The sequence below is a fragment of the Podarcis muralis genome, chromosome 14, assembly GCF_964188315.1.
Source record: "Podarcis muralis chromosome 14, rPodMur119.hap1.1, whole genome shotgun sequence".
NCBI classification, from domain to species: domain Eukaryota; kingdom Metazoa; phylum Chordata; class Lepidosauria; order Squamata; family Lacertidae; genus Podarcis; species Podarcis muralis.
The window spans coordinates 34905121-34925262 of NC_135668.1; the positions used below are offsets into that span (position 1 = coordinate 34905121).

The 20142-nt window shown below is 42.6% G+C and overlaps 1 protein-coding gene across 20 annotated transcripts in view; it reads right to left on the reverse strand.

Moving 5' to 3' along the window:
• RBFOX1 (RNA binding fox-1 homolog 1) overlaps positions 1 to 20142 on the reverse strand; it is a 1459388-nt gene that overhangs the window by 333673 nt on the left and 1105573 nt on the right. Inside the window, exon 1 of one of the 20 annotated variants that reach the window (XM_028706124.2) lies at positions 13778 to 13919. The exons of 17 other annotated variants lie outside the window; for them this stretch is intronic. Coding sequence is in view for 2 of the 3 variants with exons in the window: in XM_077918375.1 (XP_077774501.1) it covers positions 10860 to 11003 (144 nt within the window). In the remaining variant the exon portion in view is untranslated. Of the gene's footprint in view, positions 1 to 10859; positions 11578 to 13777; positions 13920 to 20142 lie in introns of those variants that run through there. 2 more of the 20 variants (XM_077918375.1, XM_028706102.2) reach the window with 2 other exon arrangements.

Sequence of the window (20142 nt, forward strand, 5' to 3'; positions counted from 1 at the left end):
GCTGGGGGTGGGAAGAAAAGCCCTTGTCCCCCCCCCCCCAGCCTTCAGAAGAGGTCCGGGGACAGACTGTCCCCGGACCTGGTCTGAAGGCGGTTTCCCTAGGAACGCATTAATTGATTTTCAATGCATTCCTATGGGGAACCGTGCATCGCAAGACGAAAAAACCGCAAGACGAAGAGACTTGCGGAACGAATTAATTTCGTCTTGCGAGGCACCACTGTATTAACATTATAATGCAGAAAATTGCCATGTGAAAATGAGTATATGGGGGGGGGTGCATATAAAACTTTCAAGATTTTGCACTAAAATGCTGATGAATTTCTATGAGGACTTTCTAAAATATATTTTTTTAATCACGTAATGATGTGGAAATGTGGAGAACTGAACGCAAGAAGCAGAAAAAGAAGAAGGTGATAGAAGCTGAACTTAACAGATCCACCAACTGTTTGTGTGGCTCAGTGTCTTTGCGCTGGGGGGAATCACGATTGCACTTGCTTGTTCAATAGCTCTGACTTTATATACAGTGTTTTTAGGATTGCAGATTAAAAGTTCTGATAGTGATGAAGCTTGAAGATGGGATTTCATGGATCACAGCATTGGCACTTAGCCAGCACTGGAATTATTTCAAAGGTTGGTATGGATGGGCATCTGCAAAGGGCCTCTACTGGTTGCACTATGAGTTCTAGGTTACAGCTTGGCATTGTCTGCAATGACTGGCAGCAACTCTTCAACTCTGCAGCCAAGTGACAAGAGGCCCCTGGACCTGTTGCAGGGAGGAGGACCTGTCATATGGGAACAGATTTGTTTGTATCTAGTCCTCAGACCACCCTGATTTTAATTTATAAGTAGAAAAGAAAGCTGGTCCAACTAGTTCAGTATTATTTATGCTGAAGATGCTAGGGGTTGAACCTTGCACTCTCTGCATGTAAAACAGATGCTGTACCCCTGGGATATGGTCCTTCCTTATGGGGAAGAAATGGCAAGGACTTGTCAGATCAAGCGGGTGATTCAGGACACACTGGAAGATTCAGGTCTGATGAAGAAAGGCACTTTTTGACATAACATAGTTTAACTATGGAATTTGCTCAAACAAGAGGTAGTGATGGCCAGCAACTTGAATGGCTTTAAAAGAAAATGTATGAAGTATATGGCTATCAGTGGCTGCAAATCAAGACGACTATGTTTCCCCTCCACAATCTGAAGCAGTGCACCTCTGAATACTAGTTCCTGGGAATCACAAGTAAGGAGAGCACTGGGCACTCCGGTCCTGCTTATGGGCTTTTCAGAGGAATCTGGTCGACTGCTACAAAAACAGGTTAGCCTTTGGCCTGATCCAGCAGGGCTCTTCCTTTGGCCTTAACAATTCTGATTTTAATCTGGATGAAAATCAATCACACAAATACCTGGAAGAAGCAATAGCCCACCAGCAGCAGGACACCTTTGTATGTCCACTAACACCATTATGACCCTGAACATATACACAAGTCTTTAGCTGCAGCACCTCTGGATGCTTGGCTTCCTTCCTTCTGTTATCTGATTCAAAATGCAAAGAGTGCCCCGAACAAGAAGGAACTCCAAACAGCCCTTTTCTTGCAATTCAGAAGCACTACTACCCTTTTTTTTTTTTTTTACAATTTAGACACACTAATAGTTCATCATGCAATTCAAAATCACTCCCTCTTTCAGAATACTAGGCCACTAAGATGAAACAATCTACTCCTTCAGAGGGCTCCTTAAACAAAACAGAACGGAAAGGTGGCAGCTCGTTCAGCATCCATGGCCACACAAAAGGGCAACATCTTTTCTACTGCCAGTAAGGCACATTATTCTGTAAATACCATTGAAGAACAGGCGCCTGCAGGAAACCAAAGAGGAGAATAAGAGGAGGAAGCCAAAACCCCAAGCTCTTACACTGACCTGCCTCTCATTTCCCAAAGCATGTTGCAAACTTCTTTAACTGATATTATATTCTTAGCATTATTATTACCACCTGCTCTCCTCTCCTTTCCAATCCTGGCATTTAGAAGAAAGGAGACACTTCACTAAAATGTTTTCATGCTATTGTGGCTGAGAAGTGACCCTGTTTGACATCGCTGTAGTCAAAATGTCCTAGGTAGCTATTATTCAGAGTGAGAAACACACAGCGCTTGATCTCTTAAACAGCCACTTCACATTAGGCTGCTCATAGGAGAGTGAGAGGGTGGGGAAGGGAAGGGAGGGAGCTCAAATGGTTCAAGAATGAACTCCAGAAGACATTTAATAATATATAGTTAACACCCAACTTTACGTTTTACTTCAGAGGAAGACCTGAAGGTTTATCTACAAATATAAAGCAACCTGGTTCCTGTTAATTAAAAGAAACAGGAGGTCACTCATTAAGGGCTTGTCCACACTTCTGCTTGTCCCATGCCTAGAATGGGCAGGTCTGAGCAGTTTTCCACTTGACCCAGGCTTTTTACGTGGAAATCCCAAGTGGTTTTCTCCAACCCTCTTTTAAATTCACCCAAGTGGGTGGCCATCACTGCCTTCTCTAGGGGTGAGTTCCATAGTTGAACTGTGTGCTGTGTGAAAAAGTAACTTTTGAATAACATTGCATTATTTAGGGGCAGATAAAGAAGAGCAGGCATAAGGTCCAAACACATGAACAAGGGAATGAAAACATAAAAAAGAGCCTTGCTTGGCATATCTAGTCCAGTATCCTCTTCTAAGAATGGCCAGCCTGATGCCTAGGGGAAGCTGGAATGCTTCAAAGAATAATAGAACTGTAGAGTTGGAAGGGACCCCAGTAGTCATTTGTTGCATGCAGCAACTTTTTGGTTCTGCTGCATTCTGTCCAAACACTATGTTATCTGTCTCACACTCCATTTGGGAGAAGTTACATAAATTTCAAGGGACACGGGTGGTGCTGTGGGTTAAACCACAGAGCCTAGGACTTGCCGATCAGAAGGTTGGCGGTTCAAATCCCTGCGAAGGGGTAAGCTCCTATTACTCGGTCCCTGCTCCTGCCAACCTAGCAGTTCGAAAGCACGTCAAAGTGCAAGTAGATAAATACCTGCGGCGGGAAGGTAAACGGCATTTCTGTGTGCTGCTCAGGTTCACCAGAAGCGGCTTAGTCATGCTGGCCACATGACCCGGAAGCTGTACGCCGGCTCCCTTGGCTAATAAAGCGAGATGAGCACCGCAACCCCAGAGTCGGTCATGACTGGACCTAATGGTCAGGGGTCCCTTTACCTTTAAAGGTAAAGGTAAAGGTACCCCTGCCCGTACGGGCCAGTCTTGCCAGACTCTAGGGTTGTGCGCTCATCTCACTCTATAGGCCGGGAGCCAGTGCTGTCCGCAGACACTTCCGGGTCACGTGGCCAGCGTGACATCGCTGCTCTGGCAAGCCAGCGCAGCACACGGAACACCGTTTACCTTCCCGCTAGTAAGCGGTCCCTATTTATCTACTTGCACCCGAAGGTGCTTTCGAACTGCTAGGTTGGCAGGCGCTGGGACCGAACGACAGGAGCGCACCCCGCCGCAGGGATTCGAACCGCTGACCTTTCGATCGGCAAGTCTTAGGTGCTGAGGCTTTAACCCACAGCGCCACCTGCGTCCCTTTACCTTTACATAAATTTCACAATTTGGTTGGATTTAAAAGAGGGTTGGACAACTTCATGGAGGATAAGACTATTAATTGCTACTAGCCATAATGGTTTATGCTCTGCTTCCATGGTCAGAGGCAATAATGCTTCTGAATACCAGCTGCTGAAAATCATGGAAGGGGAGAGTGCTCTTCTGCCCGTGTCCTGCTTGCAGGCTTCCCATGGGCATGAGGTTGCTCAATGTGATAAGAGGGTGTTGGACAAGATGGACCATCGGCCTGATCCAGCAGGACTCTTCTTCTGTCCTTACTGCTATAACTTGTCAAAATGACAGACTGAATTCAAATACTAATAAATCCACCCGCTTAAATTATTTATGCAACAGAATCAGCTTTCAACCTCTCTCTTCACCCATCATTGACAGAACCAATGCAGGGCTCCAGCTCAGTGGCTGTACATTTCATGTCAAAGGGCTTGGGTTCAAATCCCAGAATCCGTTAAGGCTGGGAAAGGCCCCTGCTGGAGGCCTTTGCAAACTGCTGCTGGTCAAAGGAGAAATTATTGGGTGCAGGTACAAAGAACAATGGCTTAGCATAGTAAAAATCAGTTTCACATGTTGCAGGCTTATAGATTACAAGAAAAAAGGTCTTACAATCTTGTGAAATATCAGTTCAGAGATGCACCCTTGACACACATTTTGCCTGCAAGCTACCAATTCCGGTCCCTGACATTTTACTTTTAAAATGTGTTTGGGTAGCAGAGCTGCCCTGCCTGGCATCTTGGAAACCCACCGTCAGGCAGAGTAGTGGACAAAACCTATCAATTGGCTGACTCAGTAAAGTCTGTTGTCCAAGTACTCACTGCCCATGGGCAACTTCAAGGTCCCTGCAGTCTCCCTCCTTAGGTCTCTTGTTCTTTTAACTGGATTTGGACTGGACAAATCTTCAAAGAGAGGATTGTCCCCCCGTAAAGCAGGACCCATGGCCACCATTTCATGCTGGTGTGGTGGCTCTGGTTGTTATTGGCTCTGGTCCCACCTACACTTGGGTCTGCCTGCCTCCCAACTCACCAGTCCCAATGAAGCATGTTGGAGAATTCTGACAGAAATGGGAGTGGAAATGACCAAAGGTTGCTCATTTGCACAGAATGGAAATGAATCCGACAACTGTAGTTGGCATTCACTGTTGTTGCTTTCCCCCTCTGCAAATGATACATAATTGTTTATGGTTCTTCACCACCCCCTCATATGCATTGTATTTCCTTTGCATTGAAATGAATGGCCTTTGCATCAAAATGAATAGGAGGGGGAAACCATAATTAAGTAAAGCTTTGCTACAGCAGACAGCGAGATGAATAATGCAGTTTTCCACAGAAGATAAACTGTAATGGAATGGAAACAGGGCTGCATGCAGAATGGAAAATGATGCCTTCTTACACCCCTAGTTCTAATGGGCAGCAGTCACCACTGCTCAGTGTAAAACAGTTTCATAGGCTCAAACAAGACAGATTTCCCCCCTGTTGGGATGTGCGACAACCTCCCCCACCTCTCCAACACACACACACACACACACACACACACACACACACACACACATCGTGCTTTTCTCAAGCTGATTATTTAAATATAGCCAGCCAGCACTTTCCTAAGCAACAGAAACAAAAGAAGGGTATTTTCCCCAAATAACTAACAAGCTAACAGCTGGTCTAGATACCACTTGAATTGTGTGGTTTACAGCTGGAGAAGGGCTGTAGGTCAATGGCAGAGCATTTGCTTTGCATGTAGAAGGTTCCTGTTTCAATGCAAGCATCTCTTGGTAGGGCTGAGAGAGAGCCCTCTCTGAAATCCTAGATAGATACTGCAAGTCAGTGTAGACCAGGAGTGGGGAATATTTGACCATTCAGATGTTGCTGAACTACAGCTCCCATCAGCCCTAGCTAGCTTGGTCAGGGATGACAGGAGCTGTGGTTGTCTTCATCCAGAAACCCTGGAGAGCCACTGCTAGTCATGTAGACAATAGGAAGCAAGATGGGCCAAGGGTCTGACTGAGGAAGGTTCCTAAGATGAGCACTGCTATTTTAGCAATGAGTAGAGCAGCCTTCCTCAGTCTGGTGGCCACTTGATGGCCTGGCTGGCCGGGGCTCATGGGAGTTCCAGTGCAAGAACAGTTAGAGAGCACCAGGTTGGAGAAGGCTGCACTATGACATTAGAGGTCTGTATAACATTGTGCATTCAACAACAGCAGCAGCAGCAACAACAACAACAAGTTAGCTAGCTGTCAGGGTTATTTCACCGAACTAGTTAAAAAAGAAACAAAGTTATCCAGGATGAAAACTGTTGTCTTGAGCCACTCTCTGCCCTGCAAACTACTTTCTAGTTAAAGACAAAGCAGGCTGATATTGAAGTTTCAGTTCAATTGCTTTCGATCGGCTGGTGTCCGGCATGAGAAATGGCTCCATTTAAGAGGAATTACCCTTTGTACAAATCACTTCACTATTTAAAACAAACCACATGTATCATCATTAAGTGAGAGAAAATTTACCAATCTTTTGGTATCGACAACACCATGGCTGGGTTGTGAGATAGCATTGCATATGGCATTGCAACAGTTGACTTTGCAACTCCATATGGGGGGACTGTGGCCAAACAGCATATTTTGTTGCATGGTATAGGAGGTTTTCCTGGCTGTGCTCAGATGAACCCCTCTCATGAACGGTTGGGCTGCAAGACAGCTTTATGGGGTGGGGGACACTCACAATATCACAGTCTAAGCCCTAGCTATATTATTTGGTTTAGTTTGTTTGCTTTCTGAAGTCAGATCAATATAGGATGTCAAAATCACCTCAAAGGATATCTAGTGCTGCTAAAATCTTTCTTCCAAACACCACTGGTCAAAGTAGTGTCTGATTTTAAGGCAGGGTGGGGAGGGGATCTGGGGGCCACCAAATTCTGTTGTCCTCCAATTCCCACCAGCCCTTTCCAGAATGGCTAATAGTCAAGGATGATAGGAGTTGTAGTCCAGGAGGCCATAAGCTCCACTCTCCTGATTAGAACAAATTCTGTGGAGCTGGCATATTTGGATTTTATTCATGTGCTGCAGAGGTGAGAGGTGGTGGGATAAGGGATGCCTAGATACTTCTACATTGAGTTTTACAAATGTTAGTTACCGTCTTCATAGGCCAAGATTGATCGCTAACCCATTTTCACTGCACCTACTTTTACAGAACATGGGATATTCTCCGATCAGATCCTAAAGCTGAAGGCCAAAGCTGCAATCCTATGTGCGCTTATTCAGTAGGATCTGGCTGCAAATTTGGTACTAGGCTTGGTAAAATGGTTGACAAGACATCTAAAGGGTTTTGAACAGCTCCTCCTGATGGATGCCAGCACCAACTTTTGACTCCCCCCTTTCTGCCTTTTAATGAACACATGACTTGCTGTTCATCTATAATATAGACAAGGCATAAAGGCCAGGCTTCCAAATTTAACCATTTCATCAGTCAAGCTTCCCAGTGCATTTGTATAATAAACTGCCGTGTGCTATTTAAAGTTCTCTTTTGTACAAGGACACATTTGCATGCTCTGAAGGATTTCTTAGCAGCATTTGTAAAGCATAGCTTGTCATTAGTGTGGAAAAGGCTGCTTTGTTGACACCATTTAAAAGTATTTCAGTGAATGCAAAGAGAACTTATAAACCTCACAGGTTCAGTTCAATAAGTAATAATTTACAATGGTAAAGCATAGCACACATAGACATATTTTCCAAAATGAACTAAATAACCTATTTCTCCACCTAGGAATAGAGGGGGAAATCAGTTCAGTCCACATTTAAAGGCAAACCTCCCTAGTTCGCTGTTTCTGAAACAATATGTGAACCAAAAAGCAGCCATCCTCCAAAATTCGCACTACTCTGGGTTTTGCAGTGCAGTTATCCAGCCAAGTAATATGTACAAAAAATGCACGAACGGGGTAAACTGTGTGTCAAAGAGCATATATAAATGAAAACAGCATGCAAAGATGTATCGTATTAGGCAAAAATGTTTGCAAAAAAATCTGTATATTAGGAGAAATTTGCACTAAAATGTTGAAGAATTTTCATGAGGACTTTCATAATAATAATACTGTTAACCATTGCCATCAAATGTAGAGAACAAGGCTTTAGGTTACAAAAAAGGCAAAACTGAGAGAAACAGAAACTGTTAGATTAACCTGTCCCTATGACCCACCCTACAATTTTTGCATTTAAGGGGGGGTCCACATTAAAAGCAGCTTCTTAATTGCTATACAGTTGAAACCAAGACGCTTGTGTTATATCTACTCAACAATTTTCTGCATTGTGTGTGTGTGTGTGTGTGTGTGTGGATAACATGGAAGCAGTTTGGGGCAACAAACGATTGTAGGGGGATAGGAAGTAATTGTGACTTGAGCATTAGTTAAAGTAGATCACCACACAAGTAAAAGAACAAGTTAAAAGGACAGCAACCTATTCTCTGTGTTTCAAGAGAAGAATGTTAGCGACATCTAGTTAGTGATGTTATGTTTACCACTCAGACTTAATGCATATCAATAAAAACGGGGGAGGGTGTAGTAGGATCCAAATTTTCTGCTGTGAATCTAGTTTGGCATTATGCATCCCCAAAGGACAGGCTTTTGTATTATGCAATTTATCCCCCCCTCCCACCTAAAAAAGAAGGCTACCAAATCATAGCTGTGACAGGTGTAAAATTCTAGATAACTTATCATTACCTGATAAACAAAATGACAGTTAAGACAACACTTCATTAAATGCAATAGAAATGTCTGTAGTATTGCAAAACAAACAAACAAATTATCTGAACAAAATCCTAGTTTTTTCCTATGCAGCTTCTACAGACCAAACTGTACTCAAAGGGTGGGGTGACAGTAACAGACCTAGAAATGTATTTTTTTTATTAAATCTCCCCACCACATGTATCTTAAATGTAGAAATCCAATTCTACAAGGGAAACGAAAGGGAGACTAGAGAGTGTTAATAGCATGAACCTCTGCAGCGGAACAGGCATCCGCAGAAGGGTTCAGGTAAAACCTTCAAGATGCAACACTTTCCAAAGTGCATGACGGTGGCAACTCTCCTAATTTTGTCCAGGGCAGAGTGAGAGCCACCACTTTCAAGCATATCATTGTGGCAGCATCTATTTTCTTAAATCAGAAAGTATCTTCTATACAGAGGCTGAGATTGCACAATGCTGTTGCAATTCTACATAGAGGAAAGAGATGATTCCTAGACCCCCACTTCTTCCCCCTCCCCTCATCCTCCAACCTTGCATTTATGTAATCTTTTAGCAGTTCCTTGTGTGCCCAGATTGACCTCTAACCTTAAGTCACATAAGCCCATTCAAAAGCTACTTCCTTAATGTTAAAATGGTTGCCTTGAAAAGTTCAAGAAACAACTGGAGAAAATAGAACTTGCTTCCGCTGGTATAGTACAGCTATGCAGAAAGACAATGATCTTTTAAGGGTGATTCCCCAAGCATCTAATTTTTAAAAGGCACACAGACAGAAGTAGCATTGAGACTTTAAGTTAAAAACAAAGGAGAGATTTGGTAGGCTTACTGCTAATTTAAATTGCATGCAGATAAAGCCCTCCCACGTAACAACTATATTCTAATCTGTACACATGAACCTTTTAATATATAATTTGTTTGTCAATCCCAGAGCCAATTCCCACAGAATGTCTGGATACGGAGGAGAGCTTTGGTTTCTTTTAAAATGTGAGGCTTTCGAGCAACTGCCCACATCTTAAAAGGCACCAACGCTTGTATTCTGAGCAATTTCATTTTTAAAAAAAAAATTTAAGAAGATAGATCCATTGCAAGAAATCAAGAATATATTAGAACATTGCTCTGTTTCCCCCCCTAAAGAGAGACAAGGAAAGAAAGTTCTGTATTGCTTTGCACACATCTGTATGTGACATCTAAACTGCCGTAGCAGCTGAGTGTTAATAGATAAATGCTCCTGTACCGTACGCTTCAGCTGAGTTATAGTAAATGCAGAAAGGGGGGGAGGGGGGCAGATGACACTCTCAACAGAATACATGCAATTACATTTGCATGACAATATATTTTAATCTTGCTCCTTGCACCCAGTGCATATCCCCTCTGTAGTAGGAGGCTCAGTTTATTACGCACAAAACTGTACATTTATAATAAGAATTCTAAGCACAGACATGCCATTGTGAGATGCTGACACTTTGACGCTTGAACATTTGCCTGGGAGAAATATCCCCCCAATTGATTCCAATGGATTTACTTTTAAGTAAGTGGACTCAGATGTCTTGCTATGCAGCCCTAATTTATTTTCCCTTCTGAAATTTCATGGACAAAAGGCAACAAATCCCAAAACTTATTTGTAACACCAGTTGGGGGAACCCCTAATATTAAGATGCTGAAAAATAATAATAATGGGGGAACCACTGATTTCTAAGGTGGAGGTAACTGCCTATGCCCTCCCCCCCTCCCCATAGTAAACCTTCAATATGATGCCCATTGATAAATATCAAGATGCAAATCACAGATTTCCAAATGACCCATCAACTGATCTGGCAAACTTCTACCATTTATACTGCTCTTTCCCCCATTTATCCTCCACTGGCATCTAATTCCAACGAAAGACTCACATGGCAAATTGTGAGTTTAAACCAAATTTGCACCAGGACTGTACTTTGAAAAACAAATTTGATTCCCAGGTGCAAAAACTGGGAGGAGGAGAAGAAGGATTTTAAATAATAATAATAATAATAATAATAATAATAATAATAATTTTGTGTGGCTAAAATCTCTATCATCTATCTATCTATCTATCTATCATCTATCTATCTATCTAATCATCTATCTATCTATCTAAACCTTGCATACATATTGTTCCCAGAGCAAATACGAAACCAAAGCCACAGAAGGGGGGGGGGGAACCATCCTCAAAACTTCAGAATATTTGAGATCACATGCATTGAAGCTGTACCATTAAAGAAAACGGAGGCGCAGAGGCGACTTTCTCGTACGAATTAATTTCTTTTGCTTATTTGAATGCATTCGTACACAGGCAAACACACACAGGCACATGAAAGAGACAATTACACATTCCATTCAGGCAGAAAGCTGTTTCCACTTCATGGGGTACAGACAATACAGTGACAAGAAGAGGGAATGACCAAACCCGGGTGAGGGGGGGGGGGAGAGAGAGAAGCAAGGGTGGGGGAGAGAGAGTTGGAAGAGACTAAAAAAAAAGTTGCTGCGACTTACCTGCTGTAAATACATAAAAGTCAAGGCACAGGACAGCTGGGGACACATGCCGACGTTCGGCAGCGCAACGCAGGTCGTCCCCGTCAGAGGATGCTGCATGTTGCTGCTCTGAACCCGACGTAGGACAAGTGAAGGGGGTTGCATACACGCACGTTGCTGCTGCCTCTCCGGTGCAAGCTTGGTTATTTATTTCTCTCTCTCTCTCTTCTCTCCCCCACCCCAAACCTGCCACCCCCAACACCACAACTGCCAGCACTCTCTCTCTCTCTCTTTCTCTCAGATGTGTGGGTCTTTTTGCTTTTGTTTTCTCTCTCTCAAAAAGACACACCACCTCTCAAAAGCATCCCTTCTCAGGGTGTTTCTTTTTCTCTCCCCCCCCCCCTTCTTTTTAACAACGCAACCTTGCCAGCCTCCTCACCTCCAGCTCCCAGTGTTAAAGCCCCACTACGTTCAATTGTCAAGGCAAGGCCATTTGCTACAATTTTTGTTTGGGAGGGTAATCCCACCCAACGCTGCCAAACAACACCCCCCCCCCAGCTCACTCAAACGAAACAAAAACAGAGAGGTGTGGGAAGGAGAGAGCGAAAAAAAAGGGGTGGTGGTGAGATTTAATAAGCAAAGGAGAGAAGGCAGCCGGCAGCTTCTAAGCTGAGCTGCTGAAACTCCCCCTCAGTGACAACCGCCGTTGGAAGGGTTTGTTCCACATTAAAAGCCTGGCTCCCTTGGAGAGAGAGAGAGAGAGAGAGAGAGAGAGAGAGAGACAGAGAGAGAGACAGAGAGAGAGACTCCTTCTGGTGTGGCTGATGCTACTCCGCTCCTCTCATTTGTCAAATGGGTCCTAACCAGGGCAGGGTCTCTGTACCACTCACCAAAAATTCAAATAACTGCATTTTAAAAATCCCTGGAGAGGATGCAGAAGGAGAAAGACAGGCATCATATACAGTCATGCGGTTTGGGCAATTAATGTCACTGCCCAGCTGGGACGAGAAAGGCTGTTATGATTCACCACAGACACCCCTCCTCTCCAGTGTTGCTTTTTTTATTTTCTTCCTCAGGCCCCACACCTGACAATCAGTTAGGGAATCCCCCATCGAAGGAATAGGCAAACAGAGAAAGAACAAAGTCTCTCTCTGTGTGTGTGTGTTTGTGTGCACGTTTAGAAAAACATGCATTAAAAGTATAGAAGCACAAAAGAAAGTTAAAATACTCTAGAAGATACACATGGCTTTGATCTGTGCCTATTTCTCTGGCCATCCTTCTCAAAACATGTTCCATACACAGGGACACACAAACATACACCCCCATCACACACACAGATGGACTTTACATGCCTGACTTGAAAGGAAAGCTTGAACTCACATTTTATACCGAGTCCTATTGCACCAGAAGTACAATCTGATGCATGGAAGCCACAGGAGCGAGGGGGAAGTATTTCTTATTCTTAATATTAATTCTAATTTTAAAACCGCTTGTTTAGATACCATGCAATGTATCAAAATCACTCTGGGTGAGGTGAAATGAATATACGTATACCATATATCTAGGAAATAATATGTGTGCGCACACACATCTCCCAAATCTTTTTATTTTTGTTTTCCATAATATACTTTGCACCTATCTCCCCTTCTGCATTTCACAGAAGCTTGTAAAATCATTAACTGCTGTGAAAAATTAGATTAGGAACCACAGCAGAATCTCGTGGAATAAAGATCATGGTGTGGCACAATCCTTTCCCTCCCTTTCTCTCCTGTCCTGGGAAGAAAACATCTCTCTCTCTGTTTGTGTTTGTACAGATACAGATACAGATACAGATACAGATACAGATACAGATACAGATATATAATTTCATTTAAGATTATAAAACGTGTCAGAAGGACAATCTATTACAAGAGGCTATTCTGTCAGGTTACAAGAACAAACACCATTAGTCACTAGGGGGAATGTAATGTTTACTTTTTTACTTAAGAGAGAGTAATGTCCCTCATTGGAATTAGTATTCAACTGTCGCAAACTGTCTCTCCCCCCCCCCCCTTTATTTTATGGAGTAATAATTATTCATTAGTAGATCTAGTTAGTCTTCATGTAATAAAATCGGATGTGATCTGCAAATTAAATCATTTATGCTCAAAACTTGTCCTTGAGGTCAAATTTCTTTTCCCACCTCCCTTCCACATGTTACTAATATGTAACAAAAGATACTGGTGTTATTCAAAATGGAATTTGACAAATGCATTGAATTATTAATTCTTCCATAAAAAGGCTGAATCTCAGCAAATTACTCTTCAGGATTCCCCTCCATTTCCCTTCCCTCTCAAGGTTCCTTTTGAGAAGCAGAACTTTTCAAACATTCAGAGGGAACCCAACTTAAAAAAAAAATAAGAAGAATAAGAAAAGGGGGGGGAGAGGCAGAATAGGCTACAATCTGTACCAAGTGAGGGAGCATTTAGAGTTAGTGGGAAATATTTCTCACAGAAATATATTCTGTGCCATTTCTTGTTGTTTTTATGTGGGTGTATTAAAAAAAAATTGGTGTTGGGAAGGTTGCAACTATATTTCCCTTTACATAAAGATTCATTTCTTTCCCAAGCTACTATTGAACTAAAATGCAAACAGATCACTAGAGAATTCCTGTGATTCAGGCAAACAGCTCTCAACTCGGAAGGTAATTAGCTGTTGCATTGTGAGACGTGGACACATTTGAAAAAGCTCCTTTAAGAGACAGAGAGAGAAAGAGAGAGAGAGAGAGAAATCTATAGCAATCTTACTGCAAGAACCCCACCCACAGGACTGAGACAAGGCCGGGTGTTACAACCAAAAATACACTTCTTCCCAAAGCAAGACACCCCTCTAACAAACCCGCGCCACCCAACACACACACCTATTAAATGGCTAAAAATAAGGAAAATGCTTGGACTTACAAAACAGGGCTTGCTTTCATGCGCAGGGAAAGTCCATGTATCATGAGCTTGAGGTTCTCGGATAGCACTCCTACACTGAAGAGCACAAATTAATTTATAACACAAAAAGGGGGAATATAAAAGGGGGGAATAAAAGCCTACGCACACACAAGAAAGGAAGGAAGGAGGGTAAAAATAAAAGCTAACATAAAAATGAAGTCCCTTATAGCCACTTTCTCATATCCTCCCCCTTCTTCATTCTATCCCTTTGCCTTAAGCAGTCCCTTGTTCTGACAGGAATATCTCATGCTCCTCTCCCCTCTTTTTCCAGAACACTAAACATGTTATTCAGCAAATGCCCTGAGCCGATAGATAGAAAGAGATTTCTTTCTTTCTTTCTTTCTTTCTTTCTTTCTTTCTTTCTTTCTTTCTTTCTTTCTCTCTCTCTCTCTTTATTCTTCAGCCGACTCACAGAAACACCCTGATAAATAAAACATGGCCCTCTAATAAGACCCTATCATAATGGGCAATGAAAAACAAATACGTTGCATAAGAGATGAACAAACCCATTTTCTCTATATATTATGGGTGGTTTCATTTCATTGTTTTAGTTTTGTAGTCAAACGGCACTAAACGCTTTGTGTCTGGACGGTTTGGAACTGTCCATGGTTCTTAAGCTCTCAAAGCAATGCTTTAAGCAAGCAAGCAAAATGTGTGCTATAAATGAAGCACTTCAGGCTCCCCCCCCCCCAGCAACCAAGCTGCTTTCAAGAAGAAGAAGAAGTTGCAGTAAGGTGTGTCTTCATATGTATTTACATGATCAGTAACACGTTTATTAGTCAGTGATATTTATAAACCAACTTTTGCCACAGGAAATCCAGGCTGGAAGGAGATTCTAGGCCACCACCTGAGCAGTGGCTTCACTTCTCATTATCCCCCTTCCAACAAATAACATATTCAGTATCGCTCAGAATATCAAAAGTACATCTCACCACAGTGAGTTTAAGAGGTCTTAAAGGTAAGGTAAAGGGATCCCTGACCATTAGGCCCAGTCGTGGCCGACTCTGGGGTTGCGGCGCTCACCTCGCTTTATTGGCTGAGGGAGCCAGCATACAGCTTCTGGGTCATGTGGCCAGAATGACTAAGCTGCTTCTGGCAAACCAGAGCAGCACACAGAAACACCATTTACCTTTCTGCCAGATTTTCTGCCTATTTATCTACTTGCACTTTGACGTGCTTTCGAACTGCTAGGTTGGCAGGAGCAGGAACCAAGCAATGGGAGCTCACCCCGTCGCGGGGATTCGAACTGCTGACCTTCTGATTGGCAAGTCCTAGTTTAAGTCTGTGGTTTAACCCATAGCGCCACCCTCCTTAGTAATTTACAATTCCAGTCACAGTAAACCAAAGCACGTGATCTGGATGGGTTGTAGCTCAGTGGTAGAACATCTGATTTGCATTCAAAAGGTCCCAGTTTTAATCCCTGGCATCTCCACATATGGCTGGGAATGCCCCCTCTCTGAAACCATGGAGAGCCACCACCAAATCATTATACTGAGATGCACCAAAGTTCTGACTATGAGGCAGTTGCCTGTGCCCCTAAGCACAGAAAGTTTTCTGTGGATACACATATTACCTATTTATGTAGCCGAAGCCACCACTTCTCGGCCTTTTAGCTAAGATCGGGGGTAGGATGTGGGATGCAGCTCCCCTCCTTTCAGGGGGGAGGAATTTGCGACACCCATCCTCCCCTGGAAGAAGAGGGAAGGTGGTTTACTTATTTATTTCATAAAATTTATACACTGCTTGATTGTAAAAACAACAACCCTCAAAAAAGTTTATGAAAGATAAAGCTGTGAGATCAAGAAAAAAAAATCACAACCCTACTTTAAAACACCCCAAACATAAAACACTAAAACAGATTAAAATTACCTCAACTTGTTAAGTGTCTGCGTAGGCTTCTTTAAGCATGAATGTTTTTAGCAGGCACTGAAAAGTTTAAAGTGAAGGTGCCTGCTTGATCTCAATAGGAAGATTTCTCCCAAAGAGGAAATCATTATTCGGCATCCACCCTTCAAACCTTTGCAGTTCCCCATACGTCCTGATATGAAAAAAAGCTTAATAGGGGAGATTCAAATGAAGCAATCACACCTTGGAAGGCTGCAGAGTGTAGACCTTGGCACCCCATGCTTCTGATATGGAAAGCATTGATTTGAGAGATTAAACATAAGCATGGGCACCTAGGAAGGCTGCATAATGTAGCATGCAGGTGAGATGATTTGTAGAAAGAAGGAAAAGGCAATCACAGAACCTCTTGGCCACGCCACATATAAACTAAACACAATTAATAACCAGCGTCCTATCCATAATGTTGTCAGGTTTTTCTCTCCTCTCTGGTAATTACTGAATGGAATTTATTTTCTCATTAATTGAGAATGGTAAAAAATAATGCAGGAGAAACTTTCAGCACAACACATTAGATGTTATCGCTTGGGAAGGGGGTGTCAGGGGACACAGAGCTGCTTTTGGCAGTAGCCACATAACACTTTTAATGTTTCATTTCAGCCTCTATGTGATTTCCATTGGCCTCCCATCCAGAACATGCTGAGGTCTATATCACAGCATCAGGTGCACTCAGAATATCCGATAAGCTCTCATAACTGATTGATGAAATTATGGTTCAACATCTGCATAGGTAGGCAGAGAAGTAATTTAAAGCATGGGTGCCCAACTTTAGGATGAGTTCACACACAACTGAGAGGAAGAACTATAGTTCCATGTACAGGGCGAGTCTTTTAAAAGAGGCCCTGTGGAACATGTGTAGTCTGTATCCATGGGGCCTCTTTTAAAGGACTCACCCTGTACATGTATTGTATGCAAAAGGTCACACATTCAATTTATAACATCTCCAGGTAGTACCAGGAAATAATCCTGCCTGATACCCTGTAAAGACACACTGGCAACTAGTATAGACAATACTTTAGTAGAGGGTCTAATCCTATATTACTAAGAGCACAAGAACATGAGAAGAGCCTTGTTGGAGCATCCTGTTCTCACAGGAGCCAACCAGATGTCTATGGGAAACCTGCACCACAAGAGCACAAACACACCATGGCTTTCAGTAACTGATATTCAGAAGCATTATGACCTCTGACAGTGGAGGCAGAATAGAGCCATAATGAATAGTAGCTATCAGTAGCCTTATCAATACTCTGGGTTTGTCAAATCTCTTTTGTCAAACAGGTGAGCTCCCGTTGCTCGGTCCCTGCTCCTGCCAACCTAGCAGTTCAAAAGCACATCAAAGTGCAAGTAGATAAATAGGTACTGCTCCGGCGAGAAGGTAAATGGCATTTCCGTGCGCTGCTTTGATTCGCCAGAAGTGGCTTAGTCATGCTGGCCACATGACCTGGAAGCTGTACGCCGGCTCCCTTGGCCAATAAAGCGAGATGAGCGCCGCAATCCCAGAGTCGGTCACGAATGGACCTAATGGTCAGGGGTCCCTTTACCTTTACCTAGTCTGGTTATCTATAAGATCAAACTAAAGGGGGGGGGGTAAGAGTGTCTTCACTACATTTCCATAGCAGATTATTAGTCCTAGGAAGCAGGTGGTGGGAAAGATTCTCTTTCTCATTTGGCAGGAAAAAGTTGATTGATTAAAATGTGGATGAATTATTCGCTACTGGATGAGGTCTGCATGGTAAAAGCAAGCTTAATCCAGAGGCAACAAAGGTGTTGCCCTCCAGTTGACACCTGCTGCAATGTATTGGTCTAATTCAAGGACAGGCAACATGATGCATTTCAGGTGCTGATGGACTACTACTCCCATCATTTATGACTATTGGCTGTGTGTAATGGGAATTGAAGACCAACAATATCTGCGAGGCCACAGCTTCCTCATCTCTGGTCTAATCCAAAGGCACAATCCTGCACATTTTAAGTTTCATAATCATTTCATAGATAGATGAAAGATAGATAGATGATATAGATAGAGAGACAGATGATAGATGATAGATAGATAGATGATAGATAGATAGATAGATGATAGATAGATAGACATATCTATCTATCTATCTATCTATCTATCTATCATCTATCTATCTATCTATATCTATCATCTATCTATCTATCATCTATCTATCTATCTATCTATCTATCTATCTATCTATCTATCATCTATCTATCTATCATCTATCTAGCTATCTATCATCTATCTATCTATCTCTATCTATCTATCTATCATCTATCTATCTATCATCTATCTATCTATCATCTATCTATCATCTATATCTCTATCTATCTCTATCTATCATCTATCTATCATCTATCTATCTATCTATATCTATCTATCTATCTATATCTATCTATCATCTATCTATCTATCTATATCTATCTATCATCTATCTATCTATCTATCTATCTATCTATCTATCTATCTATCGATCTATATCTATCATCATTTATCATCTATATATCATGATGTCCCTTTATCTTTTATAATGGATAAAAGCAGATCCCATGAACCTCAGTCAGTGGGTGTTGTAGTCAGGGGAAACCTGAGTTGAGAAGTCCATCATCAACCAGTCATCCCACACTCCTTATTCATCATTAATTGATCAAATCAAGCTTGCAATAATATTTTCTTTTGTTTTTATTGTTGTTTAGCAGGAACAATGTGGTTGGAGGAAGACCCACATTATTCACCCTGTCATCCCACAGGCTATGCAGTCACACCAACCCTATTATCATCACCACAACAGACATTGGCAGGGGGGTTGAGACGATGCAAAATATATCCAGCCTGAGTCCAATGGATAATTCAATAGTCTTGCAGAACTGGTAACGGGGAGAGATATACCAGACACAAAAAAAATATTTCTTCTTAAATGGCCAAAGGAGAACAAAGGGAACAATAAATCTTGGGTTGCTGTTTTTCTTTTGATTATATATTTTGTAGTTTTATATTATGATTTTGTTCTGTGAGCCACCCCCCTGAGACCTCTGGGTATAAGGCAGTATAAAAATTCAATAAATAAATAAGCCACCCCTTAGTTATTTGGTAGTGGAAGACTCTGTCCTGGCTCTCACTTGATGATGAACTCCAGTGATGTTTTCCCCCCAAAAGCTTTAATGCTCAGATCAGTGTGATACATATGCAAAATGCTGTTCAAAGGCACAGCAGGTAACACACATTGCTACACATTGCACAGCAGGTGATATGGCTGCTCAAGTGAAGACATTCATCCAACAGTGGTACACAACAATGAATGGGGCAAGCACAGATTAGTGCAGCAGGTGGTTCTTTTCCTTAGACTGGGCTAGCAATCTAACATTCTGTCTGGAAGGCTGGTGGACCTTCTCCACCTATTCATACTTCTGTTGGCATCTCTCATCAGAAGCGGTCCCTCTCACTCCTGCTGGATGAACACCAAAGGTCCATCTGGTCCATCATCCAGGGCTGGTCCAATACATTTTGGGACCTGAAGCAAAGCACAAAATGGCACTGGTGCTACCTCCCCACAAGGAAAAAAAGGAATGAGTGAATATCTACATTGGGAATAATGGGGGAATGAATATCTGCATCAGGAACAAGAGTGGAAGAAAACCAGCATCACCTCCTATTCACTAAGTCTTCTGTAGAATGGCATTGGGCAGGGCCTGCCAAGGAGGAGACAGATCGGTCTCCAAGGAACATGCCACAGCTGTCACTGCCACTGCAGCAGCAGTGGCCAATGCATACCTTTGCGGCCAGATCAGACAGAGGACTTTGGGTCCTGCTACCTGAAGCTGTTGCCTCACCTTGCCTCATGGGTGGGCCAGCCCTGCCACCATCCTATTATTGTAGTACCCAACCAGATGCTTATGGGAAACCCACAAGCTAAACCTGAGTGCAGAAGCACTCTCCCCACTTCAATACATCATCTCCACATCAACAAGGTCACTCTCCTTCGGTCCTTCTGTCAGTAAAGGTCATCCCATAGGCCAATGAGCAGATTCCTGTTCCAATACCAGGTCAAAACCCTAACTGAAATGGCTATAATAAATCAGTGCCATTCAACAGTGCCTGAAATTGTCCAGTAATAATAATCTGTTCAAGCAATTTAACCAGGAAGGGGTCTATAGTTGTCATCATAGGTCCAGAAAAGTCCGTCCCCCCCCCCCCCCGGAACAACCTTATCACTGCCTCTTTCAAAGAGTTGGGGAAACTCCATCTATCAAGGAGAAATTTACCCACCTCCTGGACTCAAGACAGATACCCCTGCCCCTATTTGATGCAATAAGTCAGTGGTTCCCAAACCTTTTTTTGGGCCACAGCCCCTTTGTTTCCATAAACTCATCCTCAGTGCCCCCTACCCTACCCTGTTTAAAAACAACAACAACAACAACCACAC